The 22,698-nt window shown below is 40.3% G+C and overlaps 2 protein-coding genes across 2 annotated transcripts in view; both read left to right on the top strand.

The window, feature by feature from the left end:
- The window catches only part of kdrl (kinase insert domain receptor like), a 44,931-nt gene extending 36,140 nt beyond the window's left edge, over positions 1-8,791 (top strand). The window contains exons 26-30 of the mRNA XM_058649757.1: positions 343-448; positions 1,077-1,198; positions 2,282-2,360; positions 3,252-3,355; positions 5,773-8,791. Coding sequence (XP_058505740.1) covers positions 343-448; positions 1,077-1,198; positions 2,282-2,360; positions 3,252-3,355; positions 5,773-5,971 — 610 coding nt within the window. The 3' untranslated portion in view covers positions 5,972-8,791. The remainder of the gene's footprint in view (positions 1-342; positions 449-1,076; positions 1,199-2,281; positions 2,361-3,251; positions 3,356-5,772) is intronic.
- A 9,288-nt stretch (positions 8,792-18,079) lies between these two features.
- cdx4 (caudal type homeobox 4) lies at positions 18,080-21,549 on the top strand. The gene is given in 4 exon segments (XM_058650048.1): positions 18,080-18,818; positions 19,972-20,117; positions 20,798-20,927; positions 20,930-21,549. Coding segments are annotated over 4 exon segments (903 nt in total). The 5' UTR covers positions 18,080-18,382; the 3' UTR covers positions 21,121-21,549.
- Positions 21,550-22,698: the final 1,149 nt, after the last annotated feature.

Raw genomic sequence — 22,698 nt, 5'->3', positions numbered from 1 at the left:
TTTGATTTGCAAGGTCAAGTTTTTGTGAAGTACTTTCACTTTTATCTGTGTTGTCCCAATTATGATGTAATAACAACACCGTCACTGAATGAAATGTCTTCTCAAAATCCATGATGATGACAGAATGGAATGGCTGTTTAACTTTAATCAGTATCAGTGTCTAAATCGTGGAAAAAATACATGGAAGGATTTATTTGTTTAACATTATGTTCTAATATGTATGTTCGATCAAAATATTATTAACTACTATTAACATTTATAACACAAATAAATGTTCAGCACTCATTGTCATTTATGTGCATGTTATCATGGCGATTGCTCACTGTTTTCTCTTCCCTTTAGATACCAGACCATGTTGGACTGTTGGCACGGCGAGCCGAAGGACCGACCCACGTTCATTGAGCTGGTGGAAACACTAGGAGACCTGCTTCAGGCCAGCGTGCAGCAGGTATGATAGAGTGTGTTATTACTCAGTATTACACAGTCTTTAAGTTAACATTCATTCTGTGAAAGTCAGTCAATGTCATGTCTTTGTGTCAAGAATGCTGGTGCTCCAATGTTCTACTACACCTAATCTGCAAAGAAACCTGAAAAAGAGTTCTAAAGAGAGTCGGAGATATGTCAAGCTCTGCAAAGATATTGTTTCAGGTGATCAATTGTGGTGTCACCCCCAAGAATCTGAACTGCACTATTGAAGCCTTGAGAGTTTTGATTTATGGTGCTTTTACTATCACACAGCTTTACACGCTGCCGGCACAACCATCATTAGCAATTTGGGTGTCCTGTTTTTTTAGGGACACACCAGCATACAAAGCTGGGAATCAAACCCTTGACCGTCTAGTTGAAAAACAACTTGCTCTACCACTGGGCCACTGTCACACCAGGCATCTGGTTACTTTAGACTCCCCCATCCAGACTGAGGTAGAAAAGGAGTTGTTATACTTCGATTATAGACTGTCCAGTGTGTGTTGGCGTAGCTTGTACACATATTACTTTAAGTAAACCCCTTGTCTCATTAATTTGCATCATGTCAATCTGAAGTCTTAGACGTTGTGTCCGTGTTTGATTGTTCTTAGGAGGGGAAGCACTACATTCCCGTCAACACAGCCCTGTTGGCCAAAGTGGGAGACCCGTCCACAGCGCCGTCAGAGGAGACGTCCACGCGGCCCACCTCCCACTGTGACTCAGGGAGCAGCTGGTGAGAACATTTTGTTCACTGGCTCCGTTTACATAACAGACACCTTAAAAAAAGTCCACTGAACATGAAGTCAATGTGTCCATTGTTCAATTGACCACTTTGTTCCAAACAGAATACTACTGTGTTACGATATTGGCTCCAAATACCAAATACATGAAGCTTTAATGATGTATTTCACCGATCCCTTGACTGACTTGCACAAGCGTTGGTGCAGACTTGATGACTCTTAGGCAACAATGACTGTCTAATGACTTCTCCCAGACTTTTATAACTTGTAATTACATTTGCTGTTTAACATTTCAACTCTCACAATCACACTCACTCATTGTCTACCACTTTATCCTCCACAGGAGGGTTACGGTGGGGGGCTGGGGCCAATACCAGCTGACATAGGGAGAAAGGGGAGGGGTATACACCCTGGACATGCTCTCACAATCAGTTACCTCAAATGTGCAACAGAGTTTAGATTAAAACCAAACTAGTTATCGTAAAGATACACACACTTACGTATCCTCACAGTGTTCAAGGAGAACTGTGCTGAGTCTGTGTTGTAAAGGAAAAGCCTGTTTAATTCCAATTTTACACTGAATAATGTCCAAAGTACTTAGACTGAGTGTTTCGTTTATGTCCAGCTTAAGGACAATGGAGTAGCCTGACTGTCACATGATAAGAAATATACACAGGGTCGCAGGACCGCAAGAAAGCTTAGGGTATTGTGGGGATTTTCCCACAAAACCTACATGTAGCGTCATGATTTATGTCTACTAAGAATAATATTTGCCAAAGCTTTTGGTTTTCACAAGTCCTTCAAGTGTGTTTGTTGAGGCGGCGTTGAAAAGCTGTAATGACAGTTACCTCTAAAGTCAAATTAAGCAGTCGTTTCAGCCTCATGAGTGTTGAAATTCAAAGTCAACAAGGTGTGTTTTAGTACAATTGTTGATCTAAGTGATTAAGTTCCTGTGGTTTTGTTGCTGAACTTTGGCTCCAGTGTATTTAAAGAATTTCCAGAACAGAAAGAGAACATATTTTTGAACGTCGTGGATGTGTAACCCTGGATTTTTGTTTATTTATTTTTTTGGTCAGGAACATTAAGGTTCGTCCTTGTAGTGTGAAAACGTTTGACGAGGTTACCATGGAGGACGGGACAAATGAGAACCATGGGGTGAGTTATTCAGCCTGCCTGACACTACACCAGAAATAGACGAAAATACAATTTCCCTAAAACAAGAAATCCTGTGTGGTAACAGACATTTGAAATGAACTCAACGCTCATTGTCTGAGCATTAGTCATATACATATTTAAGTTTTCAAAGCTACACTTAATCAGTTTATCTCCTGCACCTGTCACCAGGTGTTCCACAAGGCTTTATACTTGGGTCCATTTTGTTTGGATTATCTTATACTTCTTGGCAGTTTGACTTATTATGTCAACATTGTTAATACCACTGTTACTGTTTCTATTGAATACTGTTGTATTTTACCAGTGACACACTTTGTAACACTGGTTACCTCTGCCAAGGAGGGTATGATTTTTTATCTTTCCTTGAGCAGCATAACCCTTAAAAGTTAAAAACTAATTTTTAATGTTGAAATTGTCTGGGGATGAAGGTTTTGGCCCAAAGGAGAAATTTTAAATAAGATCACTTACGGGGCATACTCCTCAGATTAAGAGCACCAGGTGTTCCACAAGGCTTCATACTTGGGTCCATTTGGTTTGGATTATCTTCAACTTCTTGGCAGTTTGACTTATGATGTCAACACTGTTACTACCATGTTGTTAAACCACCATCATCAAGAATGAATGGCCTTTATTTATTAGTCATTCAACATGTAAAGAACATGCAAGGAACATGAGGAAAATATGGTACCCCGATCTCAGTCTCCAATACTTGACAAATTAAAGCAACCTAAAAACAATGAATAAATAAACCCACCAAATAAGTAAATAACAGCAATATTCCAAAAACTATATTACATATTTGTTCACCTCAGATAAAGCGTAAAAGATGTCATGTGGTGTTGTAATCATCCATTCTGCTTTTATCATCATTAGAGCGGCCAATCAGACAGCGGGATGGGCCTCTCGTCTGACAACATGAAGACACTGAAGCGCCTTGAATCGCTGGCAGGTCGACCTTTGAGCATCATGGCTCTAGCGTAAGTAGCCTACACCACACAGTGCCTCCCTCCACATTCTCTGTGTGTCGCCACAAACAAAAACACGGGGGAAAAGGCTGAAAAATACCTGCTTGGAAACCTCCCCGCTGTGCTGGAATGTAGACGCTATAACTGTTACTACAACACACACACACACAAGTTTCTTGTGTCTTAAAAAGAAATCAGCAGCCAGTTTTCCCTTTTGTCTGAAGAAACCATGCGTGAGGGACAGCAGCACAAAAGAGAAGTGGGAGGGGAAAAAGGCTTGAAGGTGACGAACTGAAGGACAGAACACAAAAGCAGAGTGGCTGCGTCACTCAGGGGCTCGGCTGTTTTAAGAGTGCACACTAAAATCCTTTGTTTCCACCAGAAAATCCTTGAATAAGATGTTCCCCACAACCCCCCCCCCCCCCCAGAAAGATTTAACTTATGACTCGTGGATTTCCTCTTTAATCCAACACTAGGTCACAATCTCAAAAGAGTGACATAAACAGCAAGTGCTCCAAAATCCTGCAGAGCATTTGATCGCTTTAAGATGTGGATCCTGCCAGGGCAAGTGCATAAAACTGTCGACGAAGAAAGGGCCGCGAGGCAATATGTTCTCACTGAGGTGGTATTTGAGGATAAAGTCAAATCTGAGTCCGATTTCTTTAAATCTTTTTCTTATTAGGCTCTCTGTAGGCGTCTTTAGGTTTACATATTGAGTTTAAAGCAGCTCAGTGGCAGGGTAATTTACAGGGTCAAACTCTTATGCCCAGTAATTACACTTTCAACCCTGTGGTATTGTTCTGCTGTCCCCTGCACAGTAGCAACTATTATTCACTCCTTCAAACACTTAAACACTGAATCTAAAGGAGGGGCAGCATTTTGTCCCAAAGCAAATCTTCATATATGTTTCACAAAAGAGTTGAAAATGTGGGCACTTGACAAACATCTACAATCACCAAAGCTGACGCTTCACCGTTTCTTACATCTTAATGCTTGACATTCAGGCTACAAAGACACATCATAGACACATTTGTGTCATCAGGGGCGTCTACGTCTAGAATCGACACAGGCATTTGGAGAATGATCATGGGGAAGGCGTCCTTGCCGGGCAACCGCTCAATCACTGCCACCTTTGAACTTAGGGAGAGTTTACAAGGGCCTCCCTCTGTTATCCCTGTCCATGCTATGGCTATGGATCTTTTGTGTAGTGTAACTCCACCTGTTGCTCCCTCTGCCTTTACCTCTCTCTTCTAACCTGCACTCTTTTTTTCAGTACTGATTTAATATTATTGCCAATGAGGCTAAAATACACCAAATATGTGGATCTGTACTATAATAGAATAGTAATAAAACCAGCTAACACTCACATTTGAAGATGTACCCACTAATTTGCTGGCATTTTTGCTTAAAATAAAGAAAATAATTATTTTTAGGGAATTTTAGTCTGAAAAAATTATGAAACATTTATTGGTGAAGTTTCATTTTGCAGCCGAATATCACTCAGCAACTATGTAGCCTTCAGTTAGCATCAAAACTCAAAAGATGATAGGTTTGTCCATTGTGGGCTATGGTTTGGTCCAACATGACGGCCACTGTAGAGCTGAACCAGCTCCGGATATAAATATAAAAGGCTCATTCTGGGATAATGGAAAAAAACAACACTTCATACAATCAGACTGGACGTTTAAGAGGACAATGAATTGCTATACTCCGCTATTGTTGATGCCTATTTTACCAGGTAGTTTATTCATCAGGACAGCATTCCAGTTAGGCGGCATCACTTCCGCCTGCTGGGCTCTGACCCTTTGGCCTCAAGAGAGAAACTCTGGAAACCCATAGCAACCTCCAAAGACAATAAGAGGCAATTATTCATATTCTGGGCGTCTAATGAAGTCGTCAAAAAAAAAAAAACACAGGATGATTGAATGAGGAAAGGCTTGTGTGGCTGTGCAGCTTCACAGGGGGGGGGGGGCACATCTTAAATCAAAAACATCAAGCAGCCTCCTATTGTGTCAATGATCAGGTCAAGTTAACGTGAAGCGGACAATCAAAGGACCAGTTTCTCTATAGGTTTAGAGGCACAGGAGGTTGTTTACCTGTCTTCACACACCTTCGACATATAAATCAATAGTTAAACGTCTGCACATGCAGCCTTCAAAAAATGTAGTTGACAATTCAGCTGCTCTTTTGTCACGCTGCACAATCAGTGTTGAGTTGTGTCCATTATCCACCTATTGACGTCTCTATTTCATGGGCAGACAAAGTGTTGGTATTTGGCTCAATGGCCCAAATACACATATTTTCAGTCCTAACCATCAAAATATCTTATCTTATATCTCCCATTTCCTGTAATTGCATTGACTGGATATGTTTGATGTGCTTTAAATTCTTCCTGTTGTTAACCTTGTTTATCTGCGTGTGTTTTTCAGGATGAAGGCGGTGAGTAAGAGTAAAGAGTCTGTGCTGTGTGACTCAGAGAAGGAGAAATTCCAGCCCACAGTTCCCTCTCTGGACTTCAGCCTGGACGACTCGGCTCTGGACGACTCGGCCCTGGACGACAGCCTGGAGTGTCACAGCCCGCCGCCCGACTACAACTACGTGGTGCGCTACTCCACCCCACCTGTGTAACATCCCGCTCGAGTGCTCAACAGCCCACTAGGCCTTTACTTTGTTCTCCTTTCATTTTGGCTCTTTTCTCTGGGCTGTTTTGTGGCAGCGCTTCAGAGGAGATTCCCTCTGAAAATGGACGCCCTGAAACGGCTCATGAATCAATCAACTCCTAACTTCTTTTTTTTTTTTTTACTATTTTATGCCACAAAAGAAAAACCTGTAGACTGTTGATTCCCTCCCAGTTTTCAGATGTAATGCTGCTGGTCCATTCCACACTCACTGTGATATGTCAAACAGCTGAAAACAGGCTCAGGTATTTCTTTCATCTACTGTGAACCACCCATGACGAGTCCCAACTTTACCACAGATCACGAATAGTATTATAGTATCAAGAAATATAAGCTTTTTAATATTGATTTTTTAATTAACATTCCTAAATAATGTCTTAGTAGAGATAAAGGGACGGTCCTTTGTAGTGAATCTAATGTTGTCCATAGGAACACTGGCTTATTTAGCAAAAAAATCAGATGAAACACAAAATAGTATTAAAAGGTACAGTGTGTAAAATTTAAAAGTGAAGTTGAATATCCCGCACTTCAAGCCTGTGGTATTCTTCCACGCACAAATCGCGGACCCTGGTATACTCGCTCGTCAGGCTCCTGTAGTATCCCACTACGCCATCAGGTGGTGGTACAAGTCTGGATGCAGGGCATAGGATGCATTCCTACCAAAGAAGAAGAAGAGAACAATCTTACAGCTCCCTCAGGCGCGTCTGGTTCAAGCGGCTCACAGCTTAAAGGCCCGTCGGGGGTGGGGGAGTCGGGGTGTCAGCCGGTTCGAGGGTTGCCAGGTCAAGGCTCCTCGGATGACTATCCTTGGCGACTACTTCTTCTGTTGTCAAAATGTTTTTTTCTGCTTAGTGAGCGGGGCTCAGTACTCCACCTACTGGTGGGGTTGAAGTTCAGTTCCACACGGACCCAACGCTCTCTTTGCGCGCATTTCCAAAATCTGAGCAGATGAACAATTTGCATCGTGTGCGCGGCGCGTTGGGTCCGCACGCCATGTGCACGGAAGTATAGACAGTAAATTTTGCAGTGGTAAATCAACACTTAAAGAGTTAAATTACCACAGTGTCTGAGTGTATTCGGTCCTTATCAGACTTGCTGTTAAATTAACTCTTTCCTAGGCGGCATTCTGCTCAATCTGTTGTTGTAATAAGTCTGAAAGTGTCAGTGAACTTTGACACTGCATATTTAACACTGCAAAATTGACTGTGTACCACGGCCTTCAGCATACAAACTCAGAAGATGTTAAGTTTGTCAGGCTGTTGTACAAACATGGTGGTCCAAAATGTTTTGGAACATTCTGGGGGTAATAAAATACAACATTTCATACAATTGTTGTCAATTTCAGCCAAATTAAAAATAGTTCCACCTAAATTTTACATCCTGGGCCTTTAATTGTAGCTATTAAAAAGTCATTGCTCCTTTGTAAAAATGTATCAGCTCATTCAAACTCAGGTCGATCCAGAGTGACAGAGGAGGAGGATCGCTCTGTCGTGTTTTTCTAAGCTCTCGATGTAAAATCACAGGTTACTGGAGGAAACAGGGTAAAGCTAAAGTAGGACCAGATGGCTTGAGATCTGACATTACAGCTCGACCGTGAAAACATTTAAATGAAGACTTGTTACTTGTTTATTCTGCCTCCTCCTGTCTTTAATCTGAGGTTGAAACATTGGTCAAATTAAAAAAAAAAGAGAGAGGGAGAGAGAGAAGGAAGCCAGATTTGTTGATTTTCTTATGTACAAAGTGAGTTAGAAACGTGAGATTAGAACATGAACTTAATAGAAACTGTTTATTCAGTAAAGCACTAGTAATACAAACTGTGTATTTATTTAGATTGTAAACACTGTGGCTTAGTGTTCAGTTAGTCTTCCTGATATCAGCATGTAATATCCCTGGGTTTTATTCCACACGCACACTCTCGTGCTGCTGGTGCTGCTGAATCCACTGATGGAGCAAATCTGACTCTGAACAAACACATGGGAGGATTTTTTTTTTCTCTATGCTCCATCTTGTTGATGAGTGTTTGTTTTTGAAAAGCTTGCGGGGCAGGCTACAAAAAAACTCTACACCTGTGTGATGTTAGCACAGTCCGCTCTGCAGTTTATCTGAGATGCAGGATGGGTTGTACGTGCTGTGGACCAAAACTCTTTTTCCAGCTCATGTGTTACTGCGCACACACACACACACGCGTGGGCCCTAAAGCAGCAAAAATAGCGTGTCAGTGAATAAACTACAGTGTAAAGTGGATATTTTGATGTTTTTATTTGTCGACTGGTCTGTTTCGTTTGTGCGGAGAGGATGTGATTATGCACTGATACTTTATATCACGTATAATTTTTCTATGCTAAAGGTATATTATTGTGAAAACAGTGTTGAAGGTCACATTTTATCAAGTGTCATGATTTTATGTTGCATTTTTATTTAACTGCAGTATTTGTTGTATCCTAACGTCATCACGTTTGTCTCCTATAATCCTGTCTTAAATTGCAAGCTTGGTTTTCTAACATTTTACCGTAGCTAATTGCTATAACAGTAACAATCAAAGATATGTAGCTTCATGCAAAGATACTGTCTCTCTTTGGATTTGCTTTTCTTTATTTGTCACCTTCACTAATCCTTTCTGCAGCAGCTCAAACGTCCTCCTAATATTTCCTGTTTTTGTTCATGTAGAGAAACGAGTTAGTTTTAAATCAGAGTATTGTTCCCCAACACTGTTAACTGAGCATATGGAATAAATAAATAAATGAATAAAGATCTATATATTTATACATGACCTTGAAGTCTCGACTCATGATTGCTTGAAAGGAACAGAACACGGATCACTACGCTGCGGTGAATGAATCCTTAATGACCTCAATGATCCTTGGACTTGCCCTTTAATGCCACCGTGAGGTTCACATGTGCGGCTCAGGGAGAAACGTTTTGACAACTACGGGATGGATTACATTCCAGGATCTGAACTGGTGACCTTCTTGCTGTGAGGCAACAAAGCAAGCCACTGGACTGTCGTATACTGTGTCCCATAATGTACTGTACATTGCTGGATACTCTTTATCCATCAAATTCAAATCTTAAAATCCTCTTCATACCCCGATTGTAACCAATTTATTAATGCATTGTCACAGAGATAAAAAAAAAATGAAATCAGCTGTGGAGCGGACAGGCCTGGGAAAAAAAACATCCAATCATAATGAACGGCCTGAATTAATGAATTGGATCGTGATGCATCAATCAAACACCCCTCCCCCCTAAGCACGTACCCCTCTTCTGCACACTAATGCGCAGAAGACAGCGGTATTGGTTCCCTCGTGTTGGTCGCATACGAAAGACATTTTTTTGGGAAAAGCTACTGCTGAGAAAAAGGCTGATGCAGAGTGAACCAAGACCAGAGTGAACATTGGTGCTGCGTTTGAACGGTGGCAACAGAAAGGGCTGCACTGTGCAAAGTGATGACTTTATGTCTTTGTGATCCTTTGAGAGTTGTTGGTTGTCATTTGAACAAGTTAGTGTCAACCGAAATGTACCGAAAGTTAGCAATGCTGTGCAGTGCTCGTGAATCCGCGTTCGACGCGCTTTCCTGTGCTCTGGAGGCGTGGCTTCGGAGGGAAGTCTGAAGAAAGGGGCTTGGACTTTTTGAATTCAAAACTGTTTTTCCAGGACCTCCAACCCTACCTTTAATACAGTGACTGATCATCTTGAAATCCTGTCACCGTTCCCCCAAAAAAGATTCTACTGGTTCTTTTGTGTTTGGACCCCTTTACTGTCTGCAAAAAGTATCTCATGACCCCTCAGATTTACCCTCTCGTCTTGGGAACCACTGCCACAAACAGTATATAATGATGTTTGTGTAGATTCTCATTTCTGCAGGTCATAGTTATCCAACATTCAATGAATCGGTACTGGACATTTCACCTCTCATCCCAGAGAGAGGAAATGTTTTACTAATCCAGTTCCTAATCCGGTACTGATTTAATGACTTGGATAAGTGGTGCTGTATATATATATATATATGTGTGTGTAGTGTTGTCAGTAAGTGTGAGACAGTGTTTAACTGTAAACCTGGTGAGTCACAGCATCAAACGCTCCTTCATTGTCCCCCATTTGGAGTCTCAATCCTTTATGGAAGCATTTGCATAAGTCGGACTGTACCATCGGTGTTTGGCATCACTGCTGCTCCTTGCACGGAGAAAGACTCACTTCCTCATCGGGACTCGGTGTCGGCAGTCTGTCTGTTCACTGGGACAATGCCCCTCCAAGTGGGAAAGGAAGGAACTTTTAATCATCCTGGTCGCGGCCGGGGACGCCACACACGGGACTTCCTGTGGGAGTGTAAAGGCCTTTGGTTACTGGCACTGGGTGTGTCTACAAGTGAAGTAAAAAAAAAAGAAAAGAGGACAGGTTGGACCCTTGACTGTCTCCACGTTTCCCTCCCAGGATTTACTATGTTTACTGTGTGAGGTGAGTACCTTACATCTACACCCATCACGCATGCCAACGGCGTCTGCATGCCGACTATTTCCAGAATATGAGATACAAACAAACAAGGGAAGGATGTTGGAGAGGAAGGGTATTCTTGACTGTCATGTTGTTTGTAAACCTGGTAACAAACAGGCTTGTGTGTCTGAACTTACACTCAGTGTTTTTCCATACAACAACAGAGTTAACCTATGCAGAATTAAAGATAAAAAAATGTTTGGTTTTTATCTTTAAGTGTTGTTTTCTTCACATGTAATAACACAGTAGTGTCACAAGCTCTGGTTTTAATTGGACGTTTATTCTGTTTGGTCTTTTTGTTCTGCTTTTCTTTAGTTTTTCCTTTCCTTGTGTTCCTGATCCAGTTTTGCTTCCTGTCCTGTCTTCCCTGTTGATAGTCTGCCCCGCCCTAATCTGTTTCACCTGTGTCTCGTTAGTCTCACCTGTGTTTGATTGTCCCTGCAGTGTATTTAGTCTCTGTGCTCCTCAGTGTCTGTTTGGGTCCGTTTTGCTTGGGTTGTTCATTTCATGCCATGTTATTTCTGTCTGTTCTTCAGGGTTTTTTTTTATGCTGTGGTTTTCTTGTGTTACTGCTCTGCTCCCTGACTTTCTGCCCCATGTTGTGTTTTTATTTTTTGGCTTTATGTTTGGTTAGTTTCAAGACCCTTTCTGTTTATTTTTCCACAAACTGCATTTGAATCCTCTGTTTTTACACCCCAGTGACTGGCAGATTGCAGTATGTTATTATGAAATATTCATCAAAAATCTGTTAAGGGGAGATTTCACGCTTACTTTTACATACATGCAGAGAGAGAGACACACATACAAGGAAAGGGGAAATTGTTATGAACCATTGCACATTCATGAACTTTAACATGTAAATGGAACCAATGGCTACATCTGTAGTCCCTGGGCAGATTGATGTAATAAAACAAAACACACAAATCCAAACTCGAGAAGAAAACCCAGACAATACCGACACTAACCGCATTTAAAGAGAAGCAGCAAACGCTGTGTTCCAGTTAACCAAGACAGACCGCCATAACAAAGCCAAGCAGGAAGTAGGGAACATAGGTTTCAAAGTGTATTGCATTTAAATTTTATAGAGTCTGAGTCAGGACTCAGGACAGTTTGTGTTGTTGTTGTTGTTGTTTCCTTCTACCATGGTTAATTTGGCTTTATTTGTTAAAAGGTCCACTTTACATTGACAAAATGATTGACACAAACAACACATTCACATCAGTACTAATTGAAATAACTGCAATGTCAATCAAAATGCAACATAATATCACGATGTGACGGCTTTCACTCACTCATCTGTACGCAAAGTTCAAGAATTTGGGGAATCTGTGACACTGTAAAACACACGTGCAGAACTCAACTGAGTGTGTGTGTGTGTGTGTGTGTGTGTGTGTGTGCAGCTTGAAATCCTATCATGTACTGATTGGAGGCCATTGACACGACAAAAGTTTGTCGTCGTCCCCCCCACCCCTTTTTTTTTTTTTTTTAAACCAGCCACACAATGATATTCCCAGACTCCTGGCCATGGGGGTGAATGGTGAACTCGGCACATCCACGCCTCTCATCTAATTACAGAACAATGAGCCGGATACTGTCCTCACTTCAGTTCACTTTTAACAAGCAAAGTAAAGGTTCAAGTCGAAAACATAAACGGCTAAATAAAGACAGTATATAACAGGCATCAGGGAAACAACAACAACAACAGCGACATAAACACCAACTGAGCCCTTCATGGTTTGACATGCTGTGCGTTCAGAGATAACTCTCCTCCATTTCTTGGTTGAAAAGCGTGATTATTTGAGTCATGTTTTTTGGGACTGTTCTCTGTAAACCCTGGATGTGGTTGTGTGTAAAACTCCCAGTAGATCAGCAGTTTCTTGAACTTCTCATACCAGCCATTCTGGCACCATCAACGATGCCACATGTAAAGTCACTTAAAATCACTCCTTTTGTTCCTCTGTTTGAACTTCAGCGGGTCACAATTCATGCATTAGGTCGCTGCCACTATGGGCTGATTACAGGCAGCTCCACATTTGTGTCCAGTAAAGTGAACAACGATAGGACAAGTATTTAAGAAACTGCTGATCTACTCAGATTTTCACGCACACACTTAAAAAAAACCTTCTGTTGGGTTTACAGGGAGCAGTTATCTGGGTGATGTCAGAGGAGAATGACCAGACTGGTTTGAAATGAAAGGCAACAGTAACTCTGTCAAACCTTACAGCAGATGGAAAATGTGTCTTTATACGTATATTCTGAATTTGACAGGTTGGCATAATATTGGAGGAAATGTCTTTCTCTGTCGCTGTCTGTTTACTAATGACAAACACAAATCAGACTTTTATCAAATAAGCTTGTCCTCGGTCACGGTCATGAGTTGTGCGGAGCCTAAAAAAACATTTGATAATGACTTTTCAGGCCCACAAAACCCCAGTCGGCTCACACCCTCAGATTCATTAACGCCCATTCAGAGGCCAAAGTGTGGTGAAACCAGCTCACCCACTTGCTCCCATTGTTTACCTCCCCGGAGGGGGTTGAAGGCTGTATGGAGCGCTCGTACACCGGGAGGGCCTGGGAAAAATGCGGCGATCTCAGTGGTATAATTAACGTGGACATGGTGGGGTTTACTTTCTGAGTTCAGATGCATATTTTCGTGTTGATGCAGTCCAGTCAAATGTCCTATAGTGCTGCTGGGTTCCAGTGGAAAAGCCTGCTGATCTGTGGCTACTGCCTGTGAAAGGAGGAGAAAAAAGCATTTAATGACTCCTAAATGTGAGATAACCAACGTGCAGCTTTCTGCCAAAAGCACTTTACAAATGTGCAGTTGCTGGCAGATGTTTGACGCTTTGCAAGCAATTTGCAGTGAGATTATGTGGCTCAGGCTCAGATTAGATGGGTTTGTTTTGTGTGTGTCTCTTTCTCTCAGATTGGTGCCTTTTTTTTGGCAAAATGCCACTGAATTATACACACTTTTAAAAACATAGCCACCAAAATACTTTTACACGTGCAGAATGATTGTCAAACTGTACAAACTCACACTTTACAAGTATAAAGGTGACATAGAACTACAGGCATAATAATAATAATGGTGTACATTCATCACTTTCTAGTTTTTCCAGCTCTTAATGCTCCCTTAAATTGTTTTGTAGCATGAACTTATGCTAATCTACATCCGAGTGAGTTCCCAAATGAGATAAAAAGTGATTTTTCTAGTGTAAATGCTTCTTTATGTAGGACCTCTTTTAACAGGATAATATCCAGTTCCCACACTTTGCACCAAAAATTCCTGAATGTCTCGTCACCCCAGCCCCCACCATGTGAAAGCAAAGCAATAGCAGCTTGTAAACCTAAACATTTTTCACACTCTTGCCGAGATCTATTTCTGCTTGACAAAAATGAATGGAGTTGCTCACGCGGTGTCTTTGCTCTGGTGCTTTATTCGTGTGTTCTAAATCACAAATGACAAACTGGAGATCGCTGCGTCGGCCATGCAGGCACTTTCTCTAAAAATAGCAACAGATGGTCCAGTTTTACCTTCTTTCCCTGCAGAGCACTGCAGCCACTTCAATAACATCAATGAAGTTATGCAACAAACGGAATTCTTGGGCTGTTTCACCACCTACTGTTACTCATTTACTACATGTGCACTCTGCTGAGCTCAGGGAAAGACAGAGCTTTGATCACTGACGACAGACATTTGAATCATTCTTTCATTGCGTTTGCAAAGTTCCTTCAGTGTGTGGGACACCTTTGCCATCACTGGAGAATCTGTGTGGTGTTTGAACATCCTCTGCAAGGATCAAATTCACCAGCGGTTAAAGTGCACCACGGTGCACAAGGTCATGAGACCGTGACCTCCAGTGAGTGGATGCTGCAGAGAACAGAGAAGCAGAACAATAATCATTGTAAACCTGCTGCACATTCACGTAAAACATCCTAAAGTCAGTATTCTTGCATATACCACGTACTGATTGTGTCATCGTGATCATAAAAGAGACAAGAAATATCCAAATATCAAGTCAATTATTAAATCTACTGTGTATTTTTCTGGGTGTAGTTTTTCCTTTCAGCTCCTACAGGTTTCTACCACTCCATCTATCATCCATCCATCACTCATCAGTACTTTAACATCTTTATTTCTGCACATCAGGTGGGGAGGACTGTGAAGGGCGGATCATAAACAACTCAATTGCGCCATCTAGTGAACAATGGCGTGTACATGTACTTTGTTTTCACTCTCAGTCAAAGCTATTTTTACTAAAACCCTGAATTTATGGGGAGAAACTACTAATCAGTTATTTGTAGATGGCTATCTCTTATTAATATCTAATAAGCTGCTCCCTGAAAAGTGAATCTGTTACTCAGGCTGTGATGTAGCAGAGGTCCAAACCTCCATGTTGTCTTTAAACCTCAGGGAAGATTCCCATTTAATTCCAGTGAAGATGAGCTCAGTTTTCCGTTTCCGTCGTCTCACAGACTGTCATGATTATGTCAACGACTGACTGAGCAGATGTAGGACAGTGTAGCAGTGACAGCGGCCATGTGAACACATGACCACAGTCTCTGACTCACAACTGTAAACAACCTGGATTCAAAGCACAACCATCTGGATGTGGTTTAGTGAAAGACAGAATCTTTCAGAGGCTGTCACACAACATGATGAAATCTTAGTCAAGACTTACATTCAATATTTTTTATTTTAATCCTCCTTCGGTTTCCTTTTTTACTGTGAAATCAAATCAAAGGAAAAGTGAACAACGGGAAAAGTGACTCCACACTTTTTCTACAATGTTTGCCTGTGACATTGGGTTTTAAATCATGAGAATTAAATACACATTTAGGGGACTGTTAATGGCTTATTGTGACTTCTGAGGTATAAATACATAATGAACAACCATTTCATGCTGCTATTTTACAGTAATACATAATTAAATTGCCCAGGTGTGTCCTATTACATTGTTTATTCAAACAATAAAGTTTCAGATTGGGTAGGATAGGTTTTGCATGTGCAGACTGCATTTAGAAGTGAAACCAACATGAAAACCAGAGAGCTGTCTGTGGGTGAGAAACAAGCAATTGTGAATTTGAGAGAAGATGGGAAATCAATCAGAGCCATTGCACAAACATTAACCATAGCCAGTACAATCATTTGGAATGTCCTGAAGGAGAAAGAAACCACTGGTCTAGTAAGCAATAGATGTCCAAAAGGTAGACCAAGGAAAACGTCATATTCATCTTTAACAATAAAGGAATTGGCCTCACTGTTATAAGAGGGCACTGTATACGCATGATTATTGCACAGATGTGTCTTGCATGGATTACAGTTGTAAAGGTGTAGTGCTCTCATACAGGTTTTAGGACATTTGTGAACCGAATTTAAGAGAAATAAGCCCTTGGTTTGCATATAGGAAATGTTGCCTCTTTTACTTGACTTCATGGGAAGTGGGAGCAAAAACAAAAGTGTTACAGCTATGTTTTTCTGTTGAGCCAATATGAAAAGAGATACTGTGAGGTGAGTTATCCCAATCTGAAGGAAATTTAAACATAAATGCTCTTTTTGGTAGAATGTAGGACTGAGGGACCAACATTATGTCTTATTTGCATTGATGAGGGACAGGTGTTGTAACAGAGGCTTTATTATAAATGTCCAGTCTGCTGTAAGACATTTTAATACTGTACTAGTGCATATTAGTTATAGTTATATACTTTTCTACTAGTTACATACTCGTATAACGCTGAATTTGTTGTTCATTATGTATTTATATATCAGTCTCTAGTGCAAATAGAAAAAGGTCATAATGAGCCATTAACCTTTTCATAAATGTGCATTTCATTCTCATGATTTAAAATACAGAAATTGTGGCGTTACTTACATTTTATTGTCTTTTATTTTGAGACAGTCTGTAAGTGTCTATCATATTATCATTATCTATTAATGTTCAATAATGTGTATATAAAGGTTGCATTTGATGTTGATTCCTTTAGTGTTCTGAAATGTTCATTGTTGTCTAAATAAATAAAATGGACAACAGAGCCTGTGTGGCGTTATGGGATCATTTCAGTGACTATAGTGGACGTCCACGAGAGGGCAGCAGTGAGTTTGACGTCAGTCCACAGTCACGAACTCAGCGCAAATACAATCTAGTGACAGAACAAGAGTGAATTGCAAATGAACAGAACAATACACATTTAAATCGATCAAATGTGTGCGAATCATGTGTTGCTGTACTTCTGCGTGAAGAAATAAATGTAATTTTGATTTAAAAAAATGATTTATATGCAGAATTTGTTCAAGGTAAAGAACAATTTGTGGGTATTTTTCTGGGAGACACTTTCTATTCACTTACAAGACTGTAACTTTGTAACCAGTGTTCAGTCTCTGCTCAAGCCTCCAATAAAAATAACGAGCTTATATATTTAAAGGGTGCTCTGCAGAAACAGAGACGTCTTCAGCCTGTGAGTGACCACAGTCTAGATGAGTGTGTGGCCGTGGACTGTCAGATGTAACTACGTCGGACTGTCTCATAAATATTTTGTGGTCAATAAACAGATGCTTCAGAAGAAGCCCATCAGCATTTATGACTTTTCATTGGACTGTTTTTTTTTTTTGACAGGTCAATTAGACTCTGCTCTGCTAAATGAGTCTCCACGCACCTGTCAGGAATATTAACGAGTGAAATAAGAAAAATAAAATAGATGCGCTCCTATAATGTCATAATATAAGTTAAATGAAGACTTAGCTTTTACGTATGAACTGTTTTGGAATCAGAATCGGATGCAGAACAGACATTAGAATAACTTTGAACACAAACTTTAAAAAACATTTACTAACTAAAAGGTGCCTGACAATAAAATGGTTTTAAAAAAATTAAACATCAGTTTTAATTAATGAATCCAAGTGTTTCCAACACTGAGACCTTAACTGAGCAGTAATTCCCCCCGTGAGTGGTGACTCACATAAAAAAATGAGGAATGAGCAGGAAAGAGAAATAAAAATGTAATTTTTATTGTGTAATTGTCAGGAGACAGCGGTGAGTGATGAGTCGCAGGCCGCGCTGTTTGTCACAGAGGGGGTTGTTGGAGTTTCCTTGTAACCGGAATTAGCTGTGAAGTGCGACCTTGAGGTGTGAACACGGAATACTAAAGGCTCGACCTGCTTCTTGAACAAAAAAAAGGTCTCTCATACTTTGCACCTCGTTTGCAAGTGAATATCTTAAATAACGCCGGGTTCGGTGTGAAGCGTGGTAGGATTCCCACAGTAACACGTCTGTAAACATCATGGGAAAGATAAAAGTGAGAACTTGACTCTGATAGGTGCTCAATCTACATTTACTGCTAGAAAGTGAGTGAAGTCCAGCATTATTAACATTTCTGTGCGTAATTACGCACAGGCCTCTCTTGGGCTTTTTTCTTTTGGTTAAAGTAAGATTGTGCGTGTGGCCTCGGGCTCTTTGCCGGCCTGTGCAGCTGATAGGCCGTGGTGTAAATTTATTCATGGAGACGAGAGCTCGTGCTCAGGATAGGCTCACTGTCAGGTGATGACGCGCCACGGCACAGACGCAAGGGGGACAGCTGGGCCGGCCGCACCGGTCACTCTCATTTGGATGCAAATCTCCTGGAGCTGAGGAGATAGCTGACGTCAGGCAGGCCTTTAGTAAACCTTTACCACCTTGTCAACATAGCCACATCATGTGAGACTGGGGACAGACTGGAAGTACGTCGCAATTCTCTCGTGGATCCTGTCAGGACTATTGAAAGCAGGATTGTTGTTTTTTAAAAACATTTTCAGGGAAACAATGTCGCCGTAAAACAACGCCGCACCAACTCTCTCTGCTGTTTGGACAATCATTTATTGTGTTTTGTACAAATCATGTATGTGGGATACCTACTGGATAAAGAGAGCGGCATGTATCACCAGGGGCCCGCGAGAAGATCGAGCATTAATCTGCCTCCACAGAACTTTGTTTCCACACCACAGTACCCCGACTTTACTGGATACCATCATGTGCCAAACATGGATACGCACGCACAATCTTCCGGGAGTTGGGGACCCACATACGGAGCCCCGAGAGAGGACTGGGGCGCATATAGTCTGGGACCTCCAAACACAATCCCAACACCCATGAACAACTCGTCTCCAGCACAGGTTCCTTACTGCTCCTCTGAGTACACTCACATGCATCCTCCAGGATCTGCGGTCTTACAGCCGCCGCCGGAGAATGTTAATGTCGCACAGCTTTCTCCAGACAGAGAAAGACGCAATTCATACCAGTGGATGAGTAAAACTGCGCAATCATCTTCCACAGGTGAGTTTAACATTGTGCCACAACTGGATGACGCACTTGCCTTGGAGTTATTTTTGTGTGCAGCAACGTTTATGCCTCACTTTTTAAATGATGATAACTGGCACTTTTAATATTATCATTTCAGCTTCATGTCACAATAATTTAGAATGGATTTAAATTGAATGCTAAAGCTGAGCATCAATGTGTTAAATGTCATAAATGTCATAGGTAAAATGCCCAAAGTGGAAACAACTGAACTAAAAGACTCATTTGATACTTTCTTTATGTGGGCAGCATCAAAGTCACTGTAAAAGTGAGCAATTCGTCCATAATATAATTTCATATTATCTCACAAGTGTGATGGTTGAGCTGGACTGGAGGCCAACAGTATTATTCTCCTGGGCATGTGGTAGAAGAAAAAGGTGTGAGGAATCGGCGCCAGGCCAGTTGTGATGTAAATGTCATTATTCCTGGAGATGTGAGCTCCACTTCCCTGTCACATTGTTTGGTGTTTTGAGGGTTATCCGTCATATCCAGGCGGCGGCCTTTGCTTTTCAACACCTCTTCACTTTGATATGCACCAACCTCTCTCTCTTCTCTTCCTCTGCCACAAGAGTTATACTGCCGGACACAGTGACGCTTTTCACAGCTAGTAAACGCAATACAGTATTTATTAGTATTGTTATGAGCCCTGACATAAAACAACCCTTTAACAATACATTTGTTTTTATTGTATAATTTATAAAATTACCACGAGTGTTCGTCACAGTTTGTTTTGTGAAGTTTTGGCACTGACAGACAAATGTAAACATGAAGTCTGGATGTGTTTTTTACGCACAGTATAATTCTACAACTTTCTGCACACACATAGTCAGCTGTTATCTCCTGCATCGTGTTTCTTTCTTTCTTTTCTTTTTTTACTTGTCAGTGAGTCTGACTCGTGGCTGTTTGAAATGCACTGTTCTACATGTGAGATCAAACGCTCTATTTGCGTATCTGTAGATAAAGCAGAGATGTGGATAAAGAGACACAGCTAATAAAGATGCTATGTGAAGATAGGCCGGTCCTGGCATGCAGCCTCCTCTGTCTGCACCGTCCTTTTTTTCTTTTTCTTTTACTATATGTCCTACGTTCTTTTATTAAAGTACATGTGCAATGTGTCTGTGTTTCGCAGGCAAAACAAGAACGAAGGAGAAATACAGGGTAGTGTACACAGACCATCAGAGGCTGGAGCTGGAGAAGGAGTTTCATTTCAACAGATACATCACCATCAGGAGGAAATCTGAGCTGGCTGTCAACCTCGGCCTGTCGGAAAGACAGGTAAACACATATTTATACATGTATGGCGATGGAATAATGATGTATCACTGGACTCAGTCTGTGCTTGAGCACAAAAAGGGTTTATTTTATCAAATCAAGTCATACAGCTGTTTCGGCTCCATACCTTTACATCGGGTTAATTATATGCGACTGTAGCGTAACAATATCTTCTATATTGTCTTAAGTTTATTTGAATCTTTTTTTTTATTTGGTTACATTTCTGATCAAGATATTTTACATTGTTCTATTGCTATAAAAATAAATGTGTAAATTAACTAATTGACATCGACGTAATTGTCTTGTATTTTATTGGTCAAGAATGAGACGATGAAGGAAATATTAGTTCATACTTTTCGTTCGTGGTGTCAGATAAATGTGCATATAATCACATTTAGACCTATAAATTATAATAAAATTCGATTAAATTACTTTATTGATCCCGTACTGGAGGGATTCCCTTGTTGGAAAATATTAAAATATAAACGAAAATGCAAAAGAAATTCGTTTTTATAAGAAAGTTATTTTATTTTACCAAGGAAAGGCAAATATTTAAACTTATTTTGAATGTATGTACGGGTAAGATTATATGTACAATATTACATTTTAATGTATTTTTTACTGCAGATTATAAAGTGTGTCGAAGTATTTATTTAACCGCATATTATTTGCTCCGTTTCCAGGTGAAAATCTGGTTCCAGAACCGCAGAGCCAAGGAGAGGAAGCTGATCAAGAAGAAGATGGGTCAGTCTGACGGCAGCGGGGGGTCAGTGCACAGCGACCCGGGTTCAGTGAGCCCTCTGCCGGTGCCAGGCTCCCTCAGTCCCACGGACATCCACGTGTCTCTGTACCCTCCTCCTCCGATCAACACCTTACCATCAATCAGGAATATACAGCAAGTGACTGTGACTCAGTGAGAGCTGTGCTCACCAGTCTGGACCATGTGAACATAACTGAGCACTCCGACAAACAGACAGTGGATCTGAACTCTGAACTCACGTCCTGAAGCACAGCGCTGCGGATTTACTCACGATCTATAAGCAACGAACGAACATAAACTGGAGGCTCTTCAAAAAAAAAAAATATTGCTTTTTATAGAATAGTTCTAGTGAAAAAAAATTTGAAGAAAAAAAAAAGAAGAAAACGTGGGGGTTTTAAAAAACGAAAAAAACGACGTGATTTCAAAACTTAAAAGCTTTAAATTGTTTGTGAGTTAATTAAATATAAATATCTTCTCTCTTGTTTTTGTATGTGTGTCTGTGAATGCAATGAGAACTCAGGAACCTTTCAAAGGGAACAACTGGATTTGTAGCTCATGATGTTACACTGGACGAACTGCTTTGACCAATTTGACAAATCATTTTTAGTTCACGCGTTGTGTAAAAAGCAGAGGGGGGAAAAGTATGAGTGTAAATAAAATGTTTCTTTTGCAGAACGATTACACCTGTCATTTTTTTACCTCAGTGGTGATTATTTTGGAGTTTTAATACACGCTGTAACATCTGCTTGCAAGTTTTACTTGGACTCAATACAGATTGTTTTTAAAGGAACATTTTGTTTCTACCATGATAATATGCAATTCTGAAATTTAAGATGCAACACTTTTGTGAATAAATAATCTCATTATCACAAAGATATTCATCTGCAAAAATCTACACATTTTTTGTTATTAAATCACCAAATATACACTTTTTTATCAGTGAGGGAAAAAAATACAGACTTACAGATAGCAAATTTATTAGATTTAAATAGATTTAAAATGTTCAATGAAGCTCAAATGAGGAATTATATCCATTCTTAACGAATCGCTGGTTTGTTGTTGTCAGACTTCAGCTAATTGTGAAGAAGTCCACAAATAATTTGGAATTTAAACCCAAGATTGCTGTAGGTTTTGTCTCAATGTGATCAAATGAATCATTTAAATGTCTATATCCTGGTTATATCACTTAAAAAGAAGAAGATGGAGCATTATAGAAAATTACAAATCAATGTTTTGGGCCAAAGCAATTCATTTGTATGCGACATGTCATTGTCAGGTGTCTAGACCGGCTATTTTGGGACATGTGACTGAAACCTGCATGACTGGATTATTTATGGGGACGCACAATTTTAAAGATGACCAACTCTTGTGACCCTGTTCACAATATAACAAGAGCACATGTGTGCTATGTGTTTTGAAAAGGTTAACCAAATGTTTCCAAGTGATATATGGATGGTAAATGAATCACAATTTCATTTCACAACTTCCTGTCATGCAAGTTATTTAAACACACACATGTGTGGGCAGCATTTGAAGTAAGGACCTTCATAGCTTCATATACCTAACCTGCAACCTTTAGTAAAAGCCAATCTTGTCCCTGCTCCACCTAAATAAAATAAATATAAAGCAGCAAAACCCCACCTATTTGACCCATAAAATAAAATAATAAGGTGTATAAATAAAGATATATGCATCTACGTTATCATTGTTGTTCGCTGCATTGATGAAATTTAAGAACTGTTGACATTTCAATACAATTTTAAAATAAAACACATTCCATTGGAGTTATGCATTCCATTAATAGAATTAAATAAAATTAAAAGT

The sequence above is a fragment of the Solea solea genome, chromosome 14 (genome assembly GCF_958295425.1).
Source record: "Solea solea chromosome 14, fSolSol10.1, whole genome shotgun sequence".
NCBI classification, from domain to species: Eukaryota; Metazoa; Chordata; class Actinopteri; order Pleuronectiformes; family Soleidae; genus Solea; species Solea solea.
Note: the sequence above shows the minus strand (reverse complement) of the source record. Positions and strands in the feature narration are given on the sequence as shown.